Source organism: Rutilus rutilus, assembly GCF_951802725.1.
Source record: "Rutilus rutilus genome assembly, chromosome: 22".
NCBI classification, from domain to species: Eukaryota; Metazoa; Chordata; class Actinopteri; order Cypriniformes; family Leuciscidae; genus Rutilus; species Rutilus rutilus.
In genome coordinates, this window is record NC_140227.1 from 7,420,762 (window position 1) to 7,448,743 (window position 27,982).

General features: G+C 38.2%; 2 protein-coding genes across 2 annotated transcripts; one reads left to right on the forward strand and one right to left on the reverse strand.

Annotated features, from left to right (window-relative positions):
* Positions 1–143: 143 nt before the first annotated feature.
* ddx49 (DEAD (Asp-Glu-Ala-Asp) box polypeptide 49) lies at positions 144–8,870 on the reverse strand. The gene is made up of 13 exons (XM_084395194.1): positions 8,581–8,870; positions 7,293–7,416; positions 6,898–6,983; positions 5,905–6,026; positions 5,615–5,802; positions 3,799–3,939; positions 3,281–3,356; positions 3,120–3,196; positions 2,915–3,012; positions 1,082–1,156; positions 827–915; positions 676–747; positions 144–394 (listed from the first exon to the last, which is right to left on the reverse strand). Exons 1-13 carry the CDS (start codon positions 8,693–8,695, stop codon positions 248–250), a joined length of 1,410 nt encoding a protein of 469 aa, XP_084251320.1. The 5' UTR covers positions 8,696–8,870; the 3' UTR covers positions 144–247.
* klhl26 (kelch-like family member 26) lies at positions 8,860–27,982 on the forward strand. Its single transcript, XM_084395193.1, has 5 exons — positions 8,860–8,965; positions 9,051–9,138; positions 9,326–9,445; positions 17,418–17,603; positions 25,868–27,982. The coding sequence occupies exons 3-5, from the start codon at positions 9,396–9,398 to the stop codon at positions 27,447–27,449; spliced, it is 1,818 nt and encodes a 605-aa protein (XP_084251319.1). The 5' UTR covers positions 8,860–8,965; positions 9,051–9,138; positions 9,326–9,395; the 3' UTR covers positions 27,450–27,982.

Below are 27,982 nucleotides of genomic sequence, written 5' to 3' on the forward strand. Positions count from 1 at the left end.
TCCCAGAAAATGGGGAGAAATATTTCTTTCCCCAAAAATAAAAACAAATGTGGTAAAATGTCCTAATTTAACTAAGGCTTAATCAAAGCCCGACTCTGAAACCCGGCTACAAAGTGTTTATTGATTTAAGAACACACTCAACATAGTTCATAAAATGCAGTTTATTTTGAAATATTGATCACAGATATTTTATACATTCGTTTATGCTATATACACACCTATGTAAATGTACAATATCAAGAACTCTTCAAGAGTCTACTTCTGTCGTTTTTGCATCGTTTTTTTTCTTTTCCTTTTTGTTCTGGAGGCTTTCTTGATTTTTTCCTTTCAGTTTCTTCTTGTTTCTGCTGATCTTATCTAGTTCATTTCTCCTTTTTTCTTCCAAATCTGGATCCTGTGATTGATACAAAAGAAGGTTGGGACAAATAAAAAAAAAAATACATGGTTAATTCGTATGTGTTTATTTATGAACTATATTTATTTAATATCTGAAGAAAGTGAAAAAACAAAAAACAAAACTGAACCACAAGCATCAAAGTCATTCTGCAAGTACTTTAAAATCCTGTCATCAAATCTAGACAAAAAGGCAACTTCTATATACATTTTTTTGATAATATATAATCTTATAATCTCTATAATATGTTTAAAGCATGCATTTAAAATAAAACAGCTCACTTTTCCCTCCAGAATCAACTGTTTCCTTTTGTTTATCTTCTTTTTCTCATCAAAATCAGTGGACTCCAGTCTCTATAACAGAATTAACAATTGTAAGATTATGGTTGCAAGTGTTATATAAAATGTATATTGAAAAAAAAACTTCTCTCACAATTTCACACTGTCGTCTTGTTACGTTGACTTGGGTGAGGATCTTCAACACCTCTTTCTCTTCAACAGGAAACTCCTTCAGTTTCACCTCTAAACACACAAAACGGTAATCATAAACATACTCTTACAGCAAGTAATTTCATAGAAAGTCCATTACTATTACTTGCATTTACAGTGCTTTTATCACAATAGAATATTTAGATTCTAGAGTAAAGTTCACTCTAAATGAGACAATCTGTTTAAGTTGTGAACTTACGGGTCTGTTCCTCGATAGCACTGATGAGGTGGATGTCATACTGTGTGACTAGAGTGATTGACACACCATTTCGGCCTGGACAACAGGAAGAGGACGTTATAAAACAGATGGTCCAATTCTGAATTTGTATTTGTTACAGCAATCCAATTAGATGTACTCCTGCTGCTTAAAAAAAGCTGTTTACGTTGTTTTTGCACTGGTTCAGCATTGTATCCAATCACATGCATTTTTTTTTAATAACCAGGCAGCCCTAAAGTGAAACAAGTGTACAGCAGCCATAGCAGATGTTATGTCACGTCAGATATGATATATTTTAGCACAGTGGTTTTTCAACTGGTGGGTCACACTCACAACCCCAAAATGGGCCGCAGTTCTTTTGAACAAATTCATCTGTCACTTGGTATGGCTAACACTAATACAACATCTGACCCAGTGTTTGTAAAATCCCAGTTTTCCATGCATATATAAATTGTCGCTTTTTATCATGTCATGTTAATAATTTAGTTTAATGCTTGGAAGTTCACGGTAAATGTTAGAACACAGGGGTTGGATAATGAAATGGAAATAATATTTTAGTATGGTGGGGCCATACTGTGCTATTGATGCTGTAGGCAATTTAGCATCAATTTGTTTTGGGAACGACAGATAAGTCCTTCACAGTGGCCAGAGTGATTTTGAGCCATTCTTCCAGAACAGTGGCCAGGTCTCTATATGATGCTGACTTGCTCCTCCAAAATACCCCAGAGTAGCTCTGGCTTCAACTTCACTTTCATGTTCATCAAACCATTCTTACAAACGCAAATGTAAGCCTTGCTGTGTGTTTTGGTGCATTATCATGCTGATACACAGAACCCCCTTCAGGGTACAATGTTTGAACCATTAGGTTGCACATGGTCCTCCAGAATGGTTCGGTAGTCCTGGGCAGTGACACACATCAAGCACAGTATGGAATGCCATGATATTGCAGCCCAAACCACATGGAAACAACCATTTCACATGGTCCACAGCCCAAGATTTGCACTGTTGGCACCAATCAAACTGACATTTGGCACTGGCACGAGTGATCAAACGATCAAAAGTGACTCTGTGGAGCTCCCGACGAAAAGTTTTGGTGGAAACCGGAGAGTTGAGGTGCGCATTTAATTCTGCAGCGAGTTGGTCAGCTTTTATGTTTGTTTTTTTGGGATAAAATCCAGGTTGGTACTTGAACATCCCTTTCAGACAGCTTTCTCTTGCGTCGACAGTTACTCCTGTTGGATGTGGTTCATCCTGCATGGTGGTATGCTGACATTATCCTGAATACCATAGCTATCTATACACCTCAAAGACTTGCTGTCCTGGTCACAGATGAGCCAACAATTTGTCCTCTTTTGTACTGTGATATGTCTCCCATTATGTTGTGTGTATTGCAATATTTTATGTACAGCTGTGCTATTGCTCTGCTAATTCAACCTTCACACTCTGCTCTTACAGCATATATAGGCACGAAACCTCCAATAATATATTGGCCAGTGTTTCAGTTCCATTGTCCAACCCCTGTATTTCATGTGTAATTTTAAAGGTCATTTTTGCTACTTCATATGATTCTTTTACAGAAAATGTTTAATTATATTTATTGTATATTATAAAGCTGTTAGAATATTTAAAAGGACTGATTTTAGTCTTTAATGTTTTATAGGTTTAATACATATTACAGAAACATAGTATAGAATTGTAATTTTAGACCTACCATAATAAAAAAGCCAGAGAAGAATAACAATGTCTAATTTACAAGATAACAAAACTTTAACTGTGGGTTGACATTCAGTTTTGTTAATAGAGCTCTAAACTCACCAGCTCGAGCGGTTCGTCCCACTCTGTGGATGTAGATTTTTGGCAAACCTGGTGTGTTGTGATTAATAACAACTTGCACTGTAGGAATATCTAAACCCCTTCAGATAAGAACAGAACAAACACATAAAGACACGAGAAAGTGGAATAAATTAGAAAATGGCAAAGAGCAATGGCGAGGTATGTTGAGAAATGTTTGTTTCTGTACCTGGCAGCAACATCTGTGGCTATGAGAATTTTAAAGACGTTGGACTTGAACTTTGCAAGGTTGGCAAAACGCTGTCTCTGAAAGGGGAAGAAAATAAAAGCCATTAGTAGACATTAGGCACTGAGTGAGAATCAATTTTAACTACATAACATGTCACTTACCTGCTTCATCATCGAGTGCAGAGAGATGGTTGGGAAATTGAATTCACGCAGCATCATTGTGAGTATTTGACAGTTCCTGGAATATTTACACCACAATATCACATAACAATATCATCATTATCAAATAAATATCATTATTATTGGTATCAAATAATAGATTTGTACATTTTCTTTTGAAAATGTGAGTGGTGCTTGCCTGTGCAAACTTGCTAACATAATGCTACGGCAATTTCTAGGTTATTTGGGTGCTAAGTTGGTTTACCAGTTCAAAAGAGCCCCTTAGATATGACTCAGTTTCCTCCTTTAATGCAAGTCTATGGAAATGGTCCACCAGGTAAAATGTTAAGTCTGATTGCTTGGAAAAGCTCCTCAACAAGATGTCCATTTTGAGGTAGCACTCATGCGATCAACATGCAGTCTGGTTATGATGTAAGGTTTAATACTTATAGTAGGAATTTGCCTTACCAAGCACCACTGATAAACCCTGTAATAATTTTTTTCGGCAACTGAAAACTTACCTGCATGTGTTAGTGAATATTATGATAGACCAATCATCATGTTCATCCTGGAACTTTTGGATGAGATGGACCAAGTACGCATCTTTGACTTTCTCAGGAGTGAGGATGAATCTCTGATCCAGTTCTTCTACAGTCCGCACACTGTGAGAGAGAGCCATACCACATAAAAATAATAATAGGCCTTTGTCAAAACAGCTTTAATGCCTATGATAAACCTCTTCCACCAAAATAGTGTTGGTGAACATCTGAATTAATGCACGACTTCAGAACCAAATGACCACGTAACTGCCTACATTAAAACATAACCTGGCCACAAACAAAGTCTCACTCCTAGTTGAGAAAATACTTTAACATCCTAAGTATTTTAATCCAGTGTCTTTCCATGAGTTAGAAATTCTTTAAACTTTATATATGTATCCATGTTTTCGCTTCTTCTCTTCAGTTCAGCCCACTCATTTTCTATAGGGTTCAGGTCAGGGACTGGGATGGCCATTACAGATGCTTTGGTTTTGTGCTCAGTGGCACATCAAAACCAAGCATTTGCAATGGCCATCCCAGTCCCTGACCTGAACCCTATAGAAAATGAGTGATGTTTGTTTTTGGATCACTGTCCTGTTGGAAGATCCAAACATGGCCCATTATAAGATTTCTAGCAGAGGTTGTCAGGTTTTGATTTTTTTTATCTGTTGGCATTTGATCGAAATCCATGATGCCATGTATCTGAACAAGATCTCCAGGACCTCTGGCAGAAAATTAGGCCCACAGCATTAATTCTTATAACGGGCCATGTTTGGATCTTCCAAAAGGACAGTGATCCAAAAACAAACATCAAAATCAAAACAAAAATGGGTCACTGAGCACGAAACCAAGCATCTGCAATGGCCATCCCAGTCTAGACATAAAGTACTAGACACACATACCAGACACACAAATAAAGCTTAAATGACAACTCAGGTCTGACATCATTATAAATGATTATGAATTGTCAAGTAGCCAGCACTAGTCAATAACGAAGATTATGCAGATACTTAATATACATTTGATCTGCAAGTAAGAAAAAGTGGTGCTCATGATGCTGATGACTCGTATGACTGATGACTCGTAAATAGAAGTCAATGGAAATTTCATGTTTTGTTCTATTATAGTGACAACAAGAGGCACAATTGCAGACACACTGGAGACACACAATCTTTTTTATGTGTCTCCAGAGTGAGCCACTACATGTGGCTAATTTGGTGAAAATATCTCATTTCGTTTTGGAGTTATAGACATGTATAAACACATGACCCACACCTGACTTTGTTTGCATTTTCTTGCCACTTACTATTAATATTTTGACATTTGGGCATTAGCATATTGCCAACGACCTATGTTTCAGAACTTCCCATGGTGGTTTCATCTCGATCGGTCTAACGGTTTCAAAGATATTGGCAAATGTTTTTTTAAGCGCTAAATTACAACTCTACACAAATGGTAAGGCAAAACCTAGAATGTTTGATACCGTTGGACTTGGCAAGGATTCAGCAATCTAAGGAGATGATCTAACAAGACAACTTTTATGATTTTTGGACAAACCTTTTAGAAGTTGTAAGGAAAAATAGCAATATTAATAGGTGTGTTCAACTTGAAGCGGCGCTGCACAGACCGATGACATCAAAGTACCGCGAGAGCAATTTGAAAACATACAGAGCCGTCTGCTCTCTAATCGCTCTCAAAGTACTTTGATGATCGGTCTGCGTAGCTTCAAGTTGAACACACCTATTTTCTCCTGTACATCTCAAAACATTCTCCTGACACACTTTTGAGCATGACTTACTCTGATTTGTGCTCCCAGAAGAAGGGCCTATTCATGGCGATGCTCTGCAGCTGCTGTAGCGTGTCCGTGAGTGTGGCACTGAACAGCAGCGTCTGGCGTTTTGCGGGCACAGCACTGAGAATGACCTCTAGATCTTTAGTGAAATCTGTGCAGCCCTGCTCTAAAAGACGGTCAGCTTCATCCAGGATCTGCAGAGAAACACAACGATTCAATGAAAACTGCTTTAAAACAAACTAGCTTAAGAATTTAGGTAGATAAAACAACCATTAGAAAATGCATCAAAATCTTACTAGAAATTGGATTCTGTTCAGGTTAACGGTGTCAGAGCTTCGGATGTGATCAGCAAGTCGTCCCGGAGTGGCAACAACAACATGCGGCTTTTTCGACAACTCCAAACCCTGAGTGACCATGTCTAATTGAAGAAAAAATAAAATAAAGTTTGTCTCTTAAAGTACCCCTAATATACTTCTTTGGATATTACCTTTCATGCAGTGTGTAATATAGTGGTTTGTGAATGTAAAAGGTCTGCAAGGTTTCAAAGATCAAAGTGCACAATAAATTAGTCAAGAGTTATTGTCTCCCAAAAGAAAGAACCGATTTTTAACTTCCTGAAACGAGTCGTCATTAATTCTAACCTATGTAGGTTTGTAACAGATTTACATAATGCCAGCCTATGACCTTCCAACAACATCTACTTTGACCCGCCCTCAAACTCTGTAGCCAGGAAGAGTTTGGTTCGTGTAGTCGACATGTTGAAAAGACGTTATAATCTGTGCTGCTAAAGCAATGAGGACTCGGGCTCGAATTGATGCGGTAAAACCGACGCCATTGTTACTGTTCTTATCACTGTGTATCAAGTGCTGAGGAAGCCTCTGGAAATGAAATTCAGATATGGTAATGGTTGTTTCGCTTCCAGCATGAGCTGTAAGCAGTAGACCAATCAAAACAGACTGGGCCATCTGACCAATCAGAGCAGAACAGGCTCTTAGACAGGTTTAGAGAGACTGAATCCTTCATCAAACAGTTTCAGTCACAAAGAGGTGATACTGCAATGCATTTATTAGAGTTAAATAAATTTTATTTTTTTACCCTGGATCATTGTAAGCCTATTGTAGGAGACCTCCTAAACAAAATAAGGAACCTTTAAAATAGCATGATAGGGGCACTTTAATAAATATGCATTCTATAAATGACAGTTTTCAATAAACATTAAGCACTGTTTTTGATTTGTGAATAAATGAGCCCTAAAGGATGACCAAGTAGAGCTCTGAATATTATCTTACCCATTCCTCCTACAATGATACAGTCCTTTAAGCCTAGGGGCTTCCCTAATGCTCTGAACTGTTCTGCGATCTGGTAAGCAAGCTCTCTGGACAGAAAACAGACAAAAATTAATACATGTTTAGTAATAAATTTGTATACATTTTAAAGTTGTTTCTCTTTAGTTAATGAACTATGAACTAACATGAATGATCAAGGTATAATAAATATAATATATATATATATATATATATATATATATATATATATATATATATATATATATATATATATATATATATATATATATATGAAAAGTACAGAACATTTTCATGGTTCAGTACTGTTTTTCAATTTTTGAATTGAAATTTGAATTTGAATGTTCTGGCAATAAAAATCATAAAGTATTAAAGTAAACCTGGTGGGTGTTAACACCAAGCAGAAAACACCATAAGGGTCCTCAGATAACTTCTGCACCACTGGAAGAACAAATGCTGCCGTTTTTCCACTTCCAGTTTTTGCACAGCCCATGCAATCCCGACCTATGTGAAAGACAGAATTCGGATTAAGCAAATTAAAAAAAAATAAACAACAACTCTGTTTTGTTCAATATGACCCCCGATGACAGGCAAAAATCACAATCACACTTTATTATTAACACACTTAATTCCACCAATGACATTAGATTAGAGATTAAAGAGTGTAAACTATAAATGAAAGGCCAGATTGTCTCGATTACTTGAAATGTGTGTATATATATATATATATATATTTTTTTTTTTTTACGTAAATCCCGTCATGATACAGATGCAACAGATATATCGGGCACATATAATATTCATATGATTATTATTATTATATCCTCCTGAGCATTTTCTCGTGTCATTACATTGCTTAGAGCATAATATTTTTTTTTTAAATATAATTTTAGAAAAATTATATTTTATTCATATGTTATGCTTTGTCCTCTGTAGAGGACACCAGGACTCAATAAAAAGAAAAAGAAAAAGACATGAATAAGCAAATAAATAGGCAAAAACAATGGATTTTTAAAAAAAAAAATTATTATCAATCAATTTTTATGTTTCAGGATTTTATATACCAAACTTTGTAAAAAGATGATTCTCAACTATATCATGAAAGATATAACAGAATGATTTGATATACCATTTTGCTTTTATTATCTTGTTCAAAATGCAGGGAAATGCTGTCAGAGAAATTTACAGAAATATAATGTCCACTACAGAGGACAAATGTCTATTTCTGGGTCCCAGGAGGATATATTATTTATTAATGAGCTTACTCATGAATATGAACATGTCATTCTGTTCACAAAAGTTAACAACAGTCAAATAACTCAAAACAACAACAAACAGCTTTGTATGAATGTAATATTAGAAATATATAGGCATGTACATAATAACAAAACATTTTTATTATAGTCTAATAATCTAGTCTAATATCTAATAAGCTATTATTTCCCCTCCAAAATACTGTCTAATAAAAATATTAAGACAATATTAAACCAAGAATAAATACTTTGTTGTTATTGTTTAGAAAAGACACCGTTTGGTTGTGCCGTCCATGATGAATACATGTGCTCGCGAATTAATACTTCTAATGATCTATGTAAAGTCTATTAATGAACGTGATCTGTCCATTTTCATTGGTTTTACAGTTTTCATAAAGCAGATATAAATCTTTACCCTCCAATATGGCAGGAATGCATTTCTCCTGTACAGGGGTCGGTCTGCTGATGCCCATCTGCTTACACTGCTGAATCAACCACTCACACAGTCCGATAGACTCAAACGTGGCCATTTTACACAGGGTTATCTAAAAACAAAATGTCCAAAACATAAACTAATCTGTATTATTGTTGCTTTGAGCGCATTTAAATATCATTTACAAGTTGAAAACAAGCTTCCTCGTGCGAATCTGTGACGGACGCGTGAATTGGACGTCATATGATGACGCGTTGAAAAAAGGAAATGACCACGCCCCTCACGTCAAGAACTGCGCCTTTTGACAGCGAAAATAGCGAGAGAGATTATGTATGATAAAAACATTGCAACGAACTCGCCAGGCTAGGTATGAATGCCTTATTCCCTCCATGCAAATGTATTTACATGAATACACGTGCTTTATGCTGATTAGCTGTGTCATTTGGGGGCAGATGTAATGCGAAGGAGCTCGTGAGTGGTGTGCTCGTGAGCGCGCAGCTGAAACCGCGGGGTCGAGCAGAGGGTGAGAGGCGCGTGCAGGTGAGCTGAACATTAACAACTCTGTATTAGTGTTCAGGCCCTACAATATGAATGCAGAATGAATCATTACTTTCCTTTCTAATGTTCTCATTGTCTCGTAGCAGCCTATGCACTTGAAACTGTAAGTATGATATGGGTTGTTGTTGTTGTTTTGTCATTTAATTGTTGTATTTCTTATTTTATTAAGATTGAGAATGGTTAGCGGTTATTTGGGCTTCTACACATGATGACCTTCCTCATCCTCATCCTCGCTGAGCATGGCGGAGTCAGATGGTGTGGAGTTCTCTGTGAATCGAGCTCAAAGCAGGTAGGCATGGATGTAGCATGAAATGTGGCATGCGATGCGTTTGATGCATGCATAGAGAGATGTTGCTCCAAAATTCAACAGGGTTAAGTGCTAATATTAGTAAAGAAAACTAAATGTATTGGTTTTATTATTCAGTCTTTATTTAGGCATTTGTTGAATATTAGGTGCACTCCGTAATGTTTTGTTAAAGTTTTATACGTAAAGAAATGAAATGCACTTTTGAAAAATATCATTACAGTGACATTTACCCCAACATATGTAATGAAGAAGGCTTAGTTCAGACACAATTTTTCTAGGAAAAGAATTGTTTTTGTTCTGCATGGAGTGGGTTGCCCTCTTGGGTGCAGCCATGTTGACATCACATGACCAGCTGTGTAGGAATTGCATTTGATCTGTCCTGTAATGGTAAATGAGCAATATCAAGAGTTTTTTTTTACATTTATTGATATCAGTTGGATATAAATTGGAAGTTGTCATTGCGCATGCTCTTTTCCCTATTTTTACGTATAGATTGCCTTTCAAAACTCATTAAAGATTAATATTCAAAAACACTTATAATTTATTAAGAGTGTTTAATGTAATCTTTAGCAAATTTTTAAATTAGTATCCATTATTTATACTGTACATTAGGCCTGCAACAAATGATTATTTTGTTAATCAATTATGTTGATTATTTCATCATCGATTAATCAGATATAAAAATTATACAAAATTATATTTTACATAAAAAAAGTAATTAATTTAAAACCATAAATGTTATTTCATATCCTGCTCAATGTAGGTCTCCAAACAATGTGAAATATGAAGGCTATGAAAACAAATATAGGGAATGCATCTATGTAGGCTAGGCTATACATTGTTTGTTCAAAAAAGGGTTAATATATTAAAGGTATAGCGGAGGATTTTCCAGAATTTTAGAAAAGAACCGCCCTCTCCACTTTTTGAAAAAATGCACATGCGCAACACTCTACCTGCTCCCGAGAGGGAACGCCTATTAAACGTGTGCACTAGAGAGCATGCACGAGCTAATCATAGCTTACATTAACTTTTACTAGCAGTGATTTTAAATGGATTTCTCCAAATAGCATGCCAAACTTTACCTGTCAAGTAGAAACTTCGCGACTGAGGCATCAGTGGGAAGCCCAACCTGTGTTTTGAGCGCACGCCATCGTGTGAATCGTGTGCACGAGCGCGTACGACGGCCTTACGTAAACATATCACCAGAATGATTGACACTTAGGAGGACCAATAGTCTTGATGATCCACCCGGAAAAAGAAAATCCTCCGCTATACCTTTAACATTACATTCTAAACCAAAAAAAATCAACTGGTTATTTGCTGTTTAAAAGCAGAAGTTAAATTGACTAAATCAAACAATTCTAATAAACAGAAACAAAAGCACAAAATGTTAACTTGTACGAGGTATGAGGAGCACACACATTTACTCGACTGAACATAGTAGCCTAATGATTTTACATTTATAGGCTTCTCCAACAATAGTCCCTTTACTGTTACTGCTCTCATTAAAATACGATTACTTGTGTTAAATGTTGAAATTTAAATCTAGATCAAATTTCTAACAAGAAATATTTCAGCAAAATGAGACAAGGATATAACTGTAAAATGTAAGTTATGCTTTGAGGAAAACATGCCTCAAAAGCATTAAACAGCACATGCATCTGTCAAAGCAGGACAGGGCAAGCCGCGGTAAATGCTTAGGCTTTGGGTTGAAGCTCTTCAAGGTCTAGTAAGCGATTTCTGAGAAACACTGTTGATATTTGAAATTGACACCCACCCCCATAAGTATGCGTGAATCATGCCTGGCTCATACTACAGGAGTTTTAAAATCCTAACCGATTGTAAAATCTGGTGGCAGCACACACATCTTTGCAGATTTTCTTCCCTCAAATCTTAAACATGCTCACACTTAGGGCTGCACGATTATGACAAAAATCATAATTGTCGATTATTCCCTTGAAATTGTAATCAGTTACGATTACCACGATTTACATTGAATGATGTTTTGAATAGTTTGGCCATGGGACCCACATTTCCCCATGGTCATCAAGCCGCGACCCACCTTTTTAGGTTTTATATAGGCCTATTATAATACATTTGTTTACACAAAAATTTGTTGACACATACAAGTAGGCTACTGTCCCCCTTTACTTAATATACAAATAAATTGTAAGAATATGACTAATAGGCTACTGATAAATAAACAGTAGGCCTATGAGGTTAAGCTATTAAATAGCAGTCCCAAACTAGTTTTTGTTAATACAATCTTGGTATGAACCACCACAGTCATTTAAAAATATACAAAATAACCAATAAAGTGGCATTATGGGGTTATGGAAACAACAGTTACCATGGTGATACACAATACTTACAAGAACTGTTAAAGTGAGTGCAGGCTACGAGCGCAGTAAAACAACTGACAGGGCATTAATTTCGTTTTTCTGAGGTGAGAGACTTTTTATTTCTTATCAAGCCATGAAAATAACGATAGAATAATGAGCCTGACAACATCTCATCTGACCGCAAATACTGAATCTGGACAACGCGTTTTTTTTTTGTTTTTTTTTTATTATTTAAAACGTAACGACGTTGCATGCTTCTAGTTTATTTTGCGCTGTATAATGAAGCGATATACAGCGCGCTCCGCCGCATTTGCGCGTGCAATTGAAGAGTGCGCGCTACTGCAGTATAGCGGCTGACAGGACAGGAAAGTCCGTTTTTCTGAGTCGAGAGACTTTTTATTTCAGCATACAATTAGGCCTACGTCTATGGTAGTTCCTATTGTGCTGGGTTCTCTGAAGTAGTCGTGGTTCGCCACTTTTGAATAAGAAACAATATCAAGAAGACTATAAAACTCGTCAAATCTCCGCGAATCACAACAAGCAGTGAGAACACTTGTTCAAATAGCGCACACTCAAACCTGAAATGACCGACTTCTCACTGAAGATCTGCTTTGTTTCTGGGGATGGAATAGAGGCAGGCTGTCGAACTACAGGTTGGGCTGAAACAGAGGGTTGCCTGTTATCTTGATGAGCACTTTTGCTGGTTACCACATCTGGTGTAATGTCACTTTCCCTTGCAGAATGAGGATGCAGATCACATTTTTGACTTTGATTCTGCTTTTATTCGTAACGCAATGGACCGGTCAACGGGACATAAATTAATCCTTAAAGGATGGGACTTTATGGGACATTTGCACAAAAATAATAAATAACTTACCGTAGCCTATTTTATAAGTCGCTCCAGAGTCGCATATCAGTCAAAAAATGCGTCACGAGGAAGAAAAAACATATAGGCCTATAGCTTAAGTCGCACTGGACTAAGTCGCATTTTTGTAGAAATTTATTTCACAAAAAAAAAAAAAAAAAAAAAAAAAAAAGTTACAGACAGTTCTCCGCTACGGACGTGAGTGCTCTAAAGCGGCACTAAACGAATGTTTTAAAACTTTCACAGACACCTCAAACGGACAGCACAAAGCCTGTCTTTAAATTTAATTTCGTTTTGTATTAATTGTATCTTAATTTTAATCGATGTTTCATAAAAAAAAAAATGTCTGGGTTTAATAAATAAGAAGGCTATTAAAAAAAATAGATAATCAGGACACGGAGGCGCTGGCGAACCTGGAGCTCGTCTCATAAATGAACCGAAACTCGGCGTAGGGCTATAAGGTAGCCTATTGCCTCACAGACCTGAGACATAGATAGCTTGAAATGTCTACTTTTAAGCAGAACAATTCAAAACGAAAGAAAACAGACTGCGCTGCTTATGTAGGCCTAATTCGTATGAAATGTGCATTTCTCTCTGGCGCTGCGAAGATCGCGATTCGTCAACTTCGTGGCTATAGCCGACACTGACATAAAAAAAAAACTGTTTTATTAGTAAACAATTAAAATGTATCCTGCTATATTTTACATATTTGCCTGTTCCTTACAAAACACTAACAGTGGGGTTTTTGACTGTGTTTTTTATTTATTTTTTTTGCAGCTGCGGACAAATTCTTTCGACACTGCACACACAATAGCCTACACTCTGCGCTTATGTTTTAAAAACATAATTTAACATATATAACAATTTTTAAATAGCCCACTTAAAGTGTTTATTACAAATAAATGACTAAATGCTAAAAAATAATTAATTTTAATGAACTAACATATGCGTTGCATTTAAAATTCTGTGAAAACAGGGGGTGCTCCAGCACCCCCACTTCCCGCGTCCCTGCTAAACACACCCATGCAGAATAATGTAAGCGTTTTTTTTTTTTTTTTATCGTAATTTTGAACGATTACGTAATCGTGGCATCCGTAATCGTAATTGCGATTAGAAATTCGATTAAGTGTGCAGCACTACAATATTTTAAAATCGCATTTTCACACTCTACAAAATGTATCTTGCCAGAGGAAACGCCTCACGTGATCTCACGCAGCAGATCTGAAGCGGAAAAGCAGATGTAACGTTAAACACAATATCTGTCCTTCATATCAAGTCATATTCGTAAAAAGGTAGCCGTGACCAAGGAAAGCGAAATCTTTCATAAATCATCCTTTTAACATTTAAGGATATTTCTAATGAATGGCGTCAGCGACTCAGCGCTGGTCGATACAATGAATCAATGCCAATGATCATGAAGTGACGCATCAGCTTCAGCGTTGCCCATGCGCCTTGCTGCTCAGCTGAGTCTTGTAAAGTGGAGCTCAAAGTTCAAATAAAATAATAAAACAATGAACAGCATGTTTCATTACATCTATCTTTGAAAGAATCCGCAATTATTATTATTTTTTTACATTTCGTTGAATAAACAGTTTAATGACTCACTAAAAGACTGTCCCTTCCAGCCACCTAGTGGCGTAATAATGTAAGTGTGCATGTGAGTGACAGCCAGATTCAAGGAACTAACTGTTATATAACAATGGCCTAACAAGCTCATTGTCAGGTTTATGTTGTGTTTATTGTATTATGTGGACCCGACCCTTATTTTGACATTGTATCTTCATTTTACTCCACTTCGTTTTAACACGCTTTATTAGTTTCGGTTTCATTACTGAACATGTACTCGTCTTCGTGCCTGCTGACCATTTAGCAATAAATAAATGGAGATAAAAACGCACATCGCACTGTTGAGTCACTCAAAATTACCTCTAGGGAAATTCCTTCAGCACGACAGCCCTACTTGTTTCTTATTGGCTATTTTGACAGTTCTGACGTAATCACAGTCTTGCTCATTCCGATTTAAAATCCTAAATATCAAACATGTTTGATGTGATCGGGGCGAGCCCGATTTGTGTGAGAGCAGATCAGGAGGTGCAATATTCGATCTGTGAACGCCTCACATTACCAGATAATCTGCGCCGAACATCGGAACCGATCGAGGTCATCGACAATATTTTTTTCTCCGATTCTTGAATCGGGGATCATTCGGCCTAAAACTCCTGTAGTGTGAGCCAGGCATCAGCTGTGATTCAACAACTACAGCAGCATATCTTGGTTATGTGAAACATGGCAAAACCAATGTTACTCGCATATTGAGCAGAAACAAAGCAACCCCGGCACCCGTTTTCAGGCCTACCCACTCTAACATCTCTCCAACGCTGGGAAACTTTTGCAATATTAACATTATGTCAAAAATTCACATGCAGAATATAGGAGATGATTGATTTTCATTTGAATGTTTAAAAAAAGGTGAACTATGCAGGTTTTTTTTTACCTTAACTGAACAGCTTCAGAGTCATTGGAATGGTTATATGACTTTTTTCGGGTTGAATGGTGGTCTTCTCACACCCCCCTAGCGCCTTTGAGCGGAAAAACCACCCTTGCAACTTTGCAACTCATTGTCAGGAAGTATCGCGCAATGTAACAAATTGCTTTACGGCACTGCACACATACACTATCTAAACATTTATATGCTAGCCTTCTGTGTATCATACATACCTCAGTGAACATGGCTCCCTGCGTTCGCCAGCTTCTTTGAAAACAAATGCACATGACAGGAGGGAGAAGATGGGAGGGGGGCGAGTCGCCATCGAGTTTTGACGACAGTGTTGTCAAATATTTATTCCGAAGCTGTAGGGGGAGCTCTATAGAGAAACCCGCGAGAAAACAGCGAAGAAATTGCCAAAACTGCATAGCGCCGCTTTAATTTTGACAGACTAATATAAAGGATTAATAGGCTATGCTGTTATCGGTCATAATATGATAATATATAGTCTACAGGGATGGGCAAGCTCGGTCCTGGAAGGCGACTGTCTTGCAGATTTCAGCTCGAACCCTAATCAAACACACCTGAACCAGATAATCAATGTCTTCAGGATTGCTAGGAAACTACAGGCAGGTGAGTTTTGTCAGGGTTGGAGCTAAACTCTGCTGGACAGTGGCCCTCCAGGTAGGGTTAGGTATCATTGGAACTTTAGCGATTCAGATTCTGCAGATTCGATTCCAATAAGGTAAAAAAAAACATTTAGATATCAAACATATTCCTTCTGTGTTTTTTCTTTGGCTGCATTTACACTGCATGTCTGAATGCACAGATCTGATCTTTTGACCATATCTGATCTGTTTACACTCACTTTAGACAGGACTGGTATCCGATATCTGTGTTTACATTAATTCTTGCGGAAAATGATTTTTGGTGATCATTTACAATGCACATGGTAGACCCTGGTTTTGAATGGCTGTGCTATTAAAATTATTTATATAATTCATGTCGGGTGGTCATGATTATTTGCCAGCATGGACAAGATAACAGCTGTCATGACTCAAGAATGTTTTGCAGCACAAAATCTTACGGAACAGATATTTAGTCCAGAAATAATTTTCGTTTATCTACAGCTCAGATCTAGAATTCTGAAGTGAAATAAAGTAGCTCTGTAATATATATATTTTTTTATGAATTCGAGAGAGAGAGAGCGTGCGAGTGACTTAAGTTCAATTACAGTGAAGTTGTCACCTCCTTGTTGAGAAATATAATGTAGCTTTCAGTAGCGAAGCTGTTTTATTTATAAAAGTCATGGGCAGAGGTTGCAAACCAGCTCCTGAATGTTTCTGTGTTCGTGCAATTTCTTTTCTTTACAAAGATAAATATGAAGTTCCCACCTCTAAAAAGCTGTGAGCGAGCACATACAGGCATGTCTGCCTTATAATGCAACATTAAAAAGCTATCTTTGTGAATAAACGTGTCAGCCTCGCCTTGTGGTGGCTTGGAATTCAAAGGGGAATCGGATATGCGTGTTTAGACGTAGGTCGGATGTCCAGATATCGGATATGTGTCTGATTTAAAAACACATTTGGAAATGGCTCAGATCGGATGCGGAAAAATCGGATCTCGTGCGGATTTTTGGTGTTTACACGTGTGCAACAAATTCCGATCTGTGTCAGATGTGAGTAAAAGATTGGATTTTTTGTGCCAGCGTAAACGCAGCCTTTGTGTCTCTGTTGCAGCTGAATACCATGAACAAAAACAACTAGACTAAGTAATAGACATTTCGAGCATTATTAAAGACAAGTATAAATAAACTTATTAGCAATGGCTAAAATAAATACAACTGAACAAATTTCAGGAACAGAAATTGTAATCAAATATAAAATAACACTGCATGGTATTCTTTTTTTTTTTTTATAAATACTATAGATTAATCCTTATTAAAGTTACAAAAGTGATTCCATCAAGATCAGTCAGTAAGATTCCAACGACTGCTTGTTGCTTGGTTTTTGTGGAGCTTATGGGTTCTGTATCCAAATAGGTTCTTTATCCATTCTTTTGAATAATTTAAAAGTAAGTGCTATTACAGGGATCATGTTGATGCGTCAGTTTAGAAACTGAGACCAATTGGTGGAGCGTCAGGAAACAGCAAACTCATCAAGCTACTTCTGAAGTTATATGGGCTGTGTAGCCAGAGACAATGATCAGGGAGTGGTGAGAGATACAATTCCTCGTAACTGATTCTCTTCTTTTTTTTTCCAGCATGGCTAACAACAAGAATAGCACGCTCCGTTGTACTTTCTCGGCCCCCAGCCACAGCAACACTCTCCTGAGGGGGTTGTCCGCGTTGCGTGATCAAGGTCAGTTGCTGGATGTGGTTCTGGCCATTGACAACGAACGCTTCGAGGTTCACAAAGCGGTTTTGGCCTCCTGCAGTGACTACTTCAGGTGAGATACACACAGTTTGTTAACACCAGCCAACTGAGCTGTAAAGCGAGAAATAAGTTGCAAGGTTAATCCTTGTTCTTATTGATGACCCAATTAAACGACCTGCCTACTGCATATATAGACTTAGATATATAGATATAGATTTTGTCAGTGTTAAAGGGGACACAACATGGATTTGTTTAATTAATTTAATATGTTCCTTTAGGCTTTTTTTTTTTGTTTTTTTGCACAAAACCCCCTCAAAAAGTTGTATATTCACAAAAATGATTATTTTCAACTCTCATTCTGGCCCTTCTGTTGTGATTGGCTAACACAATTGCATGGGAAAAAATATTAACAGCCCCCCCGCTATTGCATGTAAGTGTAAGTAAAGCGTTATCCATATAAAACCACCATTTACAGGCAAAGCATCATTAGTTTAATTACAGTTGCAATTTAGCTTCTGTCAGATCCAATACAGTTGACTGATTCATCTTTGAACAAAAATTTTGCACTATGCCTTGTTAACAAAACAATCTGCAGTCTAATTCTCCAAACAAACATATAAACCTCCGACGCGATCCGGGACGCCATTAAAAATAATCTGACAGTTCCTGACGCTGGGATCCTTCTGAAGGCTGTACAGATGCTAGCATGGTTTTTAAACTGGACGCATCAAAGCAAATGTTCCTTACTCTTCCATTTGTCCTTTTGCCGGGAGTAGCTAAAGCACATGAAGTGCATCAGAAATTGAACGGGTATACTGTATTCGGCGTCAGTGGTTACATTGGGATCTATTTGCTTTTGACGTGTTAAGAGACTGAGTGCCAGTGGGCCAAATATTCATCAGTATCTTGCTCTGGAGGCAATCATATTCAAAAGATCCCACAATATCCAAACAAGCCATTTTTGGAGCTTGGTTAAATGAATGCTCTTTTTGTACTTAGGAGGTTGTTTAAGCTATAAAACTTGGATATTTTAATGGTACAAAAACCTCTTTTAATGCCAAAAAATCAAGGACATTTTGATTTCTCATGTCATGACCTTTTAAGGAGTACACTAACATATAGATGATTTCAAAACTATTAGACATAAATTAAAGATACAAACCTATTAAATGCACAAACCTAATATAATCTCATGAGGTGTTTGATTAAAAGTTATACGTCTTGCTCTTTGTTCAGTTATGAAAATGTGCTGCTGACTAATAAGTTATAAGCTGCGGGTCACATGAGACACTACAGAGACACAAACCAGAACATTTGGTGGCATTAAAGCATTGAAAGCAGAATGAAATACCAAGAAGGATCCAGAATAGATGAGGAGCTGCTGTGTGCACTCAACAAATTTGAGCACAAGCCCAAAAATGACTGATGCTTGAAGTTCATTAGCCCTTTGAACTACAGGCATTAACACTATTGAGTTGTTTACATGAAATGTTAAAGAGATAATTCATATAAAATTAAAGTTATGCATCTTTACAAAACCTCATGGTTAGGACTGCATGATATTGGAAAAAAACTGTCAATGCGATATTTTGTTTTTCTGATATACAGTGAGGAAAATAAGTATTTGAACACCCTGCTATTTTGCAAGTTCTCCCACTTAGAAATCATGGAGGGGTCTGAAATTGTCATCGCAGGTGCATGTCCACTGTGAGAGACATAATTAAAAAAAAATTAAAATCCAGAAATCACAATATATGATTTTTTAACTATTTATTTGTATGATACAGCTGCAAATAAGTATTTGAACACTTGAGAAAATCAATGTTAATATTTGGTACAGTAGCCTTTGTTTGCAATTACAGAGGTCAAACGTTTCCTGTAGTTTTTCACCAGGTTTGCACACACTGCAGGAGGGATTTTGGCCCACTCCTCCACACAGATCTTCTCTAGATCAGTCAGGTTTCTGGGCTGTCGCTGAGAAACATGGAGTTTGAGCTCCCTCCAAAGATTCTCTATTGGGTTTAGGTCTGGAGACTGGCTAGGCCACGCCAGAACCTTGATATGCTTCTTACAGAGCCACTCCTTGGTTATCCTGGCTGTGTGCTTCGGGTCATTGTCATGTTGGAAGACCCAGCCTCGACCCATCTTCAATGCTCTAACTGAGGGAAGGAGGTTGTTCCCCAAAATCTCGCAATACATGGCCCCGGTCATCCTCTCCTTAATACAGTGCAGTCGCCCTGTCCCATGTGCAGAAAAACACCCCCAAAGCATGATGCTACCACCCCCATGCTTCACAGTAGGGATGGTGTTCTTGGGATGGTACTCATCATTCTTCTTCCTCCAAACACGTTTAGTGGAATTATGACCAAAAAGTTCTATTTTGGTTTCATCTGACCACATGACTTTCTCCCATGACTCCTCTGGATCATCCAAATGGTCATTGGCAAACTTAAGACGGGCCTTGACATGTGCTGGTTTAAGCAGGGGAACCTTCCGTGCCATGCATGATTTCAAACCATGACGTCTTAAGGCAGGCATACACTGTGCGATGTCTGTGCGATTTCAGCAAGGAACCTACTCACACTGAACGAGTGTATCGCATGCGATGTAAAGCCAAAGCTCAGGATTTATGTGCTCACAGACACTGTACGGTCTGAACGTCGAGCTGCGACTTGACTGCTCACACTATACGTGTGAAATATGCGCGAATCAGCGCGATAAATCCTCGTGCCGGGTTGCGCCTATGGACGATATCAGCCTATCCAGAGATATTGTCAAAACAAGCATCAGCTATCAATATCAAGAAGATTTAGCATTTGCAATTTATATATTAAATTATTAGTAGACTAGTATTATTGTATTATTATTATTATTATTATTATTATTATTATTATTAGGGAAGGCTACTTTTATTATTAAAGTGATAGGCTATTATAATTAAATTGCCATGCAACAATTTCATAGCGCATCACCGCATAACCAACGCGCTGTGAGGATAATAAAATATTACATAGAAGCTTACTTCTCCTCATTGAAAATTGTCTAAAACATTTAGGTCGATTTCAATGAATTATATACATATAATTAATTATTAACAGTCTATGTCCAACCACTGCAATAATTCATCAATGAAAATTAAAAACAGCTTTATTTCAAAAACATTTTTTAACAATAAAAGAGGCAAAGTGTACATCGCAGGTGGCTTGGAAGAAGTGGGTAATGGTTAATCCATTTTGCAACACGAACTGGAGGTAAGCAACAGTTATTTGTAGCTTTGAACTACAGAACTTAAATAGGCCTATCTCCCTTTTCTTTCTTTTTTCTTTTTTTTTTTTTTTGTTGCTGCAGGTGAAACTGTTTTCGCGCAGGCGCAGTGAGGGAAAAAACACTGCGTTTAGGGCAATCGGTTCGTAGCTCTGCTTCAACTGTGCGATATAGTCACAAAGAGCGACCAAAATTTCTAACATGCCAGAAATTCATCCGACCATCCGATTGCCGGTCGTGAGAGGTTAATCGCCTCTCGTTTCCCCCTGTACACTGCACGACAAACGACGCACGACAAAGCTGAAAATCGGCCCGACCCGAAAAAGAGTCGCACGAGTCAGAATTCGGCTCAAAATCGGACGAAAATCGCACAGTGTATGCCCGCCTTTAGTGTATTACCAACAGTAACCTTGGAAACGGTGGTCCCAGCTCTTTTCAGGTCATTGACCAGCTCCTCCCGTGTAGTTCTGGGCTGATTTCTCACCTTTCTTAGGATCATTGAGACCCCACGAGGTGAGATCTTGCATGGAGCCCCAGTCCGAGGGAGATTGACAGTCATGTTTAGCTTCTTCCATTTTCTAATGATTGCTCCAACAGTAGACCTTTTTTCACCAAGCTGCTTGGCAATTTCCCCGCAGCCCTTTCCAGCCTTGTGGAGGTGTACAATTTTGTCTCTAGTGTCTTTGGACAGCTCTTTGGTCTTGGCCATGTTAGTAGTTGGACTCTTACTGATTGTATGGGGTGGACAGGTGTCTTTATGCAGCTAACGACCTCAAACAGGTACATCTAATTTAGGATAATAAATGGAGTGGAGGTGGACATTTTAAAGGCAGACTAACAGGTCTTTGAGGGTCAGAATTCTAGCTGATAGACAGGTGTTCAAATACTTATCTGCAGCTGTATCATACAAATAAATAGTTAAAAAATCATATATTGTGATTTCTGGATTTTTTTTTTTTTTTGATTATGTCTCTCACAGTGGACATGCACCTACGATGACAATTTCAGACCCCTCCATGATTTCCAAGTGGGAGAACTTGCAAAATAGCAGGGTGTTCAAATACTTATTTTCCTCACTGTGTGTGTATATATATATATAGAGAGAGAGAGAGAGAGAGAGAGAGAGAGAGAGAGAGAGAGAGAGAGAATAATTTCACCAGATGACTGGAGAAGCTCTATTGAGAAAGAATTAATAATTATTTTGATTAATAAATGATTTTAGAGTGAAACAAATGACAAAATGAATACAATAAAACAAAGATACAAATGAAATTTGTACATCTAAGAGTATTCATTTGAATTATCAAATGTAAAATAACATTGCATAGTCTTCACTTTATACATTTAAATTACTCTTTATTAATGCTACAAAAGTGATTTATTTGTATTTTGTTGTGTGATTAACATCTATGACAGACAGCAGCAGGAGAATTAGGCTGCTGTCACTTTAAGACCGAATGCACAGATCCAATAATGATACGTATCCATTTTCTTTCTCAGTTATTTACGTTCACGTAAGCTTTAAGTGTTTACGAAGATACTCACAGAGATTAGCATTTTTACATAATTTAGCGTGTATGTGTCCGTTCTAGCACAAATAGATGTGAATGGAATTCGGTATTTGCGTGCTGTGTGTGTGTTGCTCTGTTAAAACTATAAAAGAAGACATGCAAGTCTTCTTCCGTGTCTTCTTACGCTCTAATAGTTTAAAATCAATTGAATGTTTAAACTGACAGGACCTAAAACACGTGCAAGTCTAAAACTTTCACTCTATGATCATTAAACTTCGCAATTAATCCGAGAATCATGTGCGTTTCGAACCGTGGTGCCTGATCCGTACAGATCATATAATCATAGTACTTGACGTTGCACATCTTGCAATGTGACTATCGTGGATGCGCACATTGTGATATCGATGCTAAAACAATTTATTGTGCAGCCCTAGTTGGCATGCAGAGAGATAATAACTAGTATGTGAGCAATAGAGATGTGCTATATGTATTTCATGTAGATAAAGTCCTTTGCACCTGCTTACCGTTGTACATTGTGAGGTAACCATTGTAAGTCATAGTCTCTCAACCTGTTTTTAAGGTTGCGGATATAAATACACTTTGGCTATGTCTCATTTCGAAGGCTGTGTCCTCCTGAGGTCGCATTTGTTGGCTGCATACATCATTGAGGCTGCTTCATTTCAGTAAACGGACCTCTATATTCCAAATTCGTTAAGAAATTACAACAATTTACACTTCACTAGGAATACCGGTCAGTTTTATAATGGTTACTGTTCTGAAATAAGACTCCTTTTATGACGTATGCGGCCGACAAATGCAACCTCCAGTGGACGCAGTCTTCGAAATGAGACACCGTGTTAAACTGTGGGAATTAAGCACACGCGTTAACAAGCGTGCAGCTAAATGCAGTAGGGGTTCAATCTTCAGCTCACTGGCATGTCACGTGACGTGTCAGTGGCTGGCTAGTTGTCTGGCAGTCTGCCTTTGGCAAGTTTCAGAAACCATTGATTTTTGGCAGTTTTTGTCTTTTGTGTTCCTCCCTCTCAAGCTCATTTATTATGCATCTGTTGATATGATTATGTTCTTTGTATGATTGGAGTTTCAGAGAATTTTATCCCAATTAAAGCAGTCAGATGGCCGTGATCAGACTGGCAGCTTACTGACGCTTTGCTGGACGCTCAATCCAGTCAGCCGCTGCAAGGAATTTTAAATTGTTTTCTTATTACGAATATAATGTCATGCATCTATTCTTTAGTATGATTGATGTTTTGGGGAGGTTATCCCAATTAAACCAGTCAAATGCCCGTGATCACGACTGGCAGTTGCCAGCCAGCCACTAACAGGTCACGATGTCTCATAAAATTTGATGCTGTTGCTCAGGTGTCTTTAATTGTTTTCCCACATTCTTTGCATCTAGCCGATTTGACATGTTAATAAACCCAAATGAAAGCTCCTGTCATGTTTCATATAGGACTCTTATGTCATTTGAGTTTACGCAGAATACACAGACATGCGTAATCGAATTCTATGACAAAGGGTCCGATCTACCACGACATGTAGGGAAATATGTGATGCAGATATTATAAAACCAATCATTCAAATAAAACACAAATTATTTTATGATATCAGTAGTCACTAACTCGAGTGCCTATCTCTGGTGCGAGCTATACTGTGTGTGCGTGTTACAATGCAGAAGCGCATTCTAGTTTTAAATGTACGATAAGCTGTTTAAAACGTGCATTCACCTGATACATTTTGAGCATCTATATGGTATAATCAAACATATCTTGTGGAGCGCTCTCTGAGTATGCATTTAATTGTCATTTTAACTGTTGGAAACGAGCGTAAAAGGGGACTTAAAAGATTTCCTGTTGCGCTCCATAGGCATGAGTGGCTAGTCGACATCAAGCTTAAAGCGCCATGGCAGAGCATTAAAGTTGACTAGTCTGTGCAACCCCTAGGCTGCAACAAAAAGATAATAGAAAAAATGAAGGGGTACGAAAAATTCCACAAGCACTGTATATAATACATTATATGGACAAAAATATTGGGACACCTGACCATTACACCAACATTGCATTCTAAATATATAAACATTAATATGGAGTCGGTCCCTCCTTTGCAGCTACAGTATAACAGCTTCCACTCTTGGGAATGTTCCCACTCCACGTGTGGGAAGGCTTTCCACAAGATTTTTGGAGTGTTTCTGTGGGAATATTTGCCCATTCATACAGTAGAGCATTTGTGAGGTCAGACACAGATGTTGGACGAGCGTTTGATGGGGTTGAGTTCAGGGCCAGTCAAGTTCTTCCACACCAAACCCATACAACCGTGTCTTTATTGACCTTGCTTTGTGCACTAGGGCACAGTCAAGCTGGAAGAGAAAAGGGCCTTCCCAAACTATTCCCACAAAGTTGAAAGCACATCATTGACTAAAATGTCTTGGAATGCCGAAGCATTCCGATTTCCGTTCACTGGAAGTAAGGGGCTTAGCCCAACCCATGAAAAACAGTCCCCATACTACTATCCCTCCTCCACCAAATTTTACAGTTGGCACAATGCAGTCAGACCAGTTCTCCTTCTATCTGCTAACCCCAGACCTGGCCATCAGACTGCCAAACAGAAAAGCGTGATTCATCACTCCATGTTTCCACTGCTCCAGAGTTCAGTGGTGGCGTGCTTTACACCATTCTATCTGATGCTTGCCATTGTACTTGGTGATGTGACACTTGAATTCACTGATCTCTTCAGAATGTCTCATGTACTCCTGTGGTAATGGGTCTGATTGAAACATCTGAATTCAAGAATTACGAGGTGTGTCCCAATTCTTTTGTCCATATAGTGAATGTATGATATATGAAATGTATCAGTGAATATTTGCACCTTATGTAATAGTTATGTATGAGTCTCTCAGTTGTCGTCCTGTGTGAAAAGATGACATGGCAGTTCTCTTCTTTTTAAAGAATGCCCAAATATGCGCTTGAACCATTCCCTTGGCCATTTTGTCAAGTTCAAACAGCGTGAAAAAACAATAAAAGCTTGTTCGACCCTGCGCAGCTCGTTACAGTATTGAGTTCTGATTTGTTGATCACTGTTATTTATAGTTTGTTAATTACCATACGTAGAGAATTTGAATATTTCATTTGCACAAGTTTTACATTATACACTACTCTATTACATTATACTCAAAATTAACCAGTTAAATTTAACAGACACTAACATTGTCTTCTATGTTGTTCAAAACAAAGGTATCTGTTAACATCTCAGAAAATGTATCACCCTTTAAAGCACTGAAACAGCCAGAGACATCTTGATATCTGTCAAGTTTATAATCCGTCATGTTTATAATGTTTTGGTTCAAGGCTTAGAAATTTTATTAATATTTTTTATTTTAAATTTTTTTATGCCTACTTAGAAAATGACTGGGAAAATATTTCCGGAATCAAGGCTGCTAAAAATGTGAGCAGTCACTTTTGTACTTTAGGGTTAGCTTAAAAGTTTGCAGATTCTTTCTTCACAATTTGAACAGAGGTGTAAAATATTTTCTTCTTGATCCATACAGAGCCATGTTTACTGGAGGAATGAAGGAGTCAAGCCAAAACACCATAGAGCTAAAAGGTCTTTCAGCCAGAGGACTGAAGCACATTATTGATTTTGCCTACAGTTCTGAGGTCACTTTGGACTTGGACTGCATTCAGGATGTTCTTGGTGCTGCTGTCTTCCTGCAGATGGTGCCTGTGGTGGAGCTTTGTGAGGAGTTCCTGAAATCAGCAATGAGTGTTGAGACTTGTCTAAATATCGGCCAGATGGCCACCACTTTTAGCCTCTCGTCCCTTAAACAGTCGGTCGACGCTTACACGTTCCGTCACTTCCTGCAGATAGCACAGGAGGATGATTTCCTTCACATTCCAATGGAACGACTGGTTTTCTTCCTTCAGAGCAACAAGTTGAAGAACTGTAGTGAGATCGACTTGTTCCATGCAGCGATCCGCTGGCTGCAGCATGACGCATCCAGACGAGCTGCAGCCAGCGAAGTGCTCTGCCACGTGCGCTTCCCCCTAATGCGATCGTCTGAGCTTGTGGACAGTGTCCAAACGGTCGACATCATGGTGGAGGATGTGCAGTGTCGATACTTTCTCCTAGAGGCCTTCAATTATCAGATCCTTCCATTCCGACAGCACGAAATGCAATCACCTAGAACTTCCATTCGCTCAGACGTTACGTCGCTTATTACTTTTGGTGGAACACCCTACACCGACAATGATCGCACTGTAAGCAGCAAAGTTTACTATCTGCCCGACATCACAGTGCGACAGTTCAAAGAGTTGACCGAAATGGAGATGGGATGCAGCCATGCATGCGTGTCGGTTCTCGACAATTTTGTGTACGTCGTGGGTGGGCAGCATTTGCAATATCGCAGTGGAGAGGGCGCAGTTGACATTTGCTTTCGCTATGACCCCCATCTGAACCAGTGGCTTCGAATCCAACCCATGCAGGAGAGCCGCATTCAGTTTCAGCTTAACGTACTGCATGGACAACTTTATGCTACAGGGGGACGCAACAGATCTGGCAGCTTGTCCTCTGTAGAGTGCTACTGTCCAAGGAAAAATGAGTGGACTTATGTGGATTCCCTGAAGAGGAGAATCTGGGGTCATGCCGGAGCTACATGTGGAGAGAAACTCTACGTCTCTGGAGGTTATGGGGTGTCTATGGAGGATAAGAAGACTCTTCATTGCTATGATCCAGCCTTGGATCAGTGGGATTTCAAGTGTCCCATGAACGAGCCAAGAGTCCTGCATGCTATGATCAGTGTAAACAACCGTATTTATGCTCTCGGTGGCAGAATGGACCATGTTGACCGCTGCTTTGATGTCCTAGCTGTAGAGTATTACATTCCAGAGACCGATCAATGGACAACAGTCAGTCCAATGCGTGCTGGTCAGTCGGAGGCTGGCTGCTGCTTGCTGGATAAAAAGATCTATATAGTTGGAGGATACAACTGGCACCTAAATAATGTCACAAGTATTGTGCAAGTTTATAATACAGAGACGGATGAGTGGGAAAGAGATCTTCATTTTCCAGAATCTTTTGCAGGAATAGCTAGTACACCTATTATACTTCCCCAAACAACCACTCAGCGCTAAGCACATATACTTACATTTGCTGTTTTACGCATAAAGTTTCGTGTCCACAGGGACAGCAGTGAAAGTAATGGTATAATTGGTTTGCCCTTCACTTTTTATAAACATGAATGATTTAAGGCCTGTTCATGTTAATGACATGAAAGCACAAACTTTCCTGATCGCCATTTTGAGAATGTGAAGCATCTTTCTACACACCACTCAAGCAGTAATGTTGTTTTTGGCCCTTCTTGTAGATTTCCCCATTTTATACTAATGAGGGTTTCTGACAAGTGCCTGTGGGATTTGCGTTGATGACAGACTTGAATGGACCAACAACATATATATATACATTTATATATTACTGGGTAATAATGTTTTTAACCTACCTACAGTTTTGTTTTCTTTCACAAACTAAGCAAGCACATTTCATTAGGCACTTTAATGTTCAATCAGTGACTTAAAACGGTGCATTCTCATGTTTTTACAAGGTATATACAGTATGTCAAGGGACTGGATCATATACATGGAACTACAGCACAATTTTTTTGTCATGA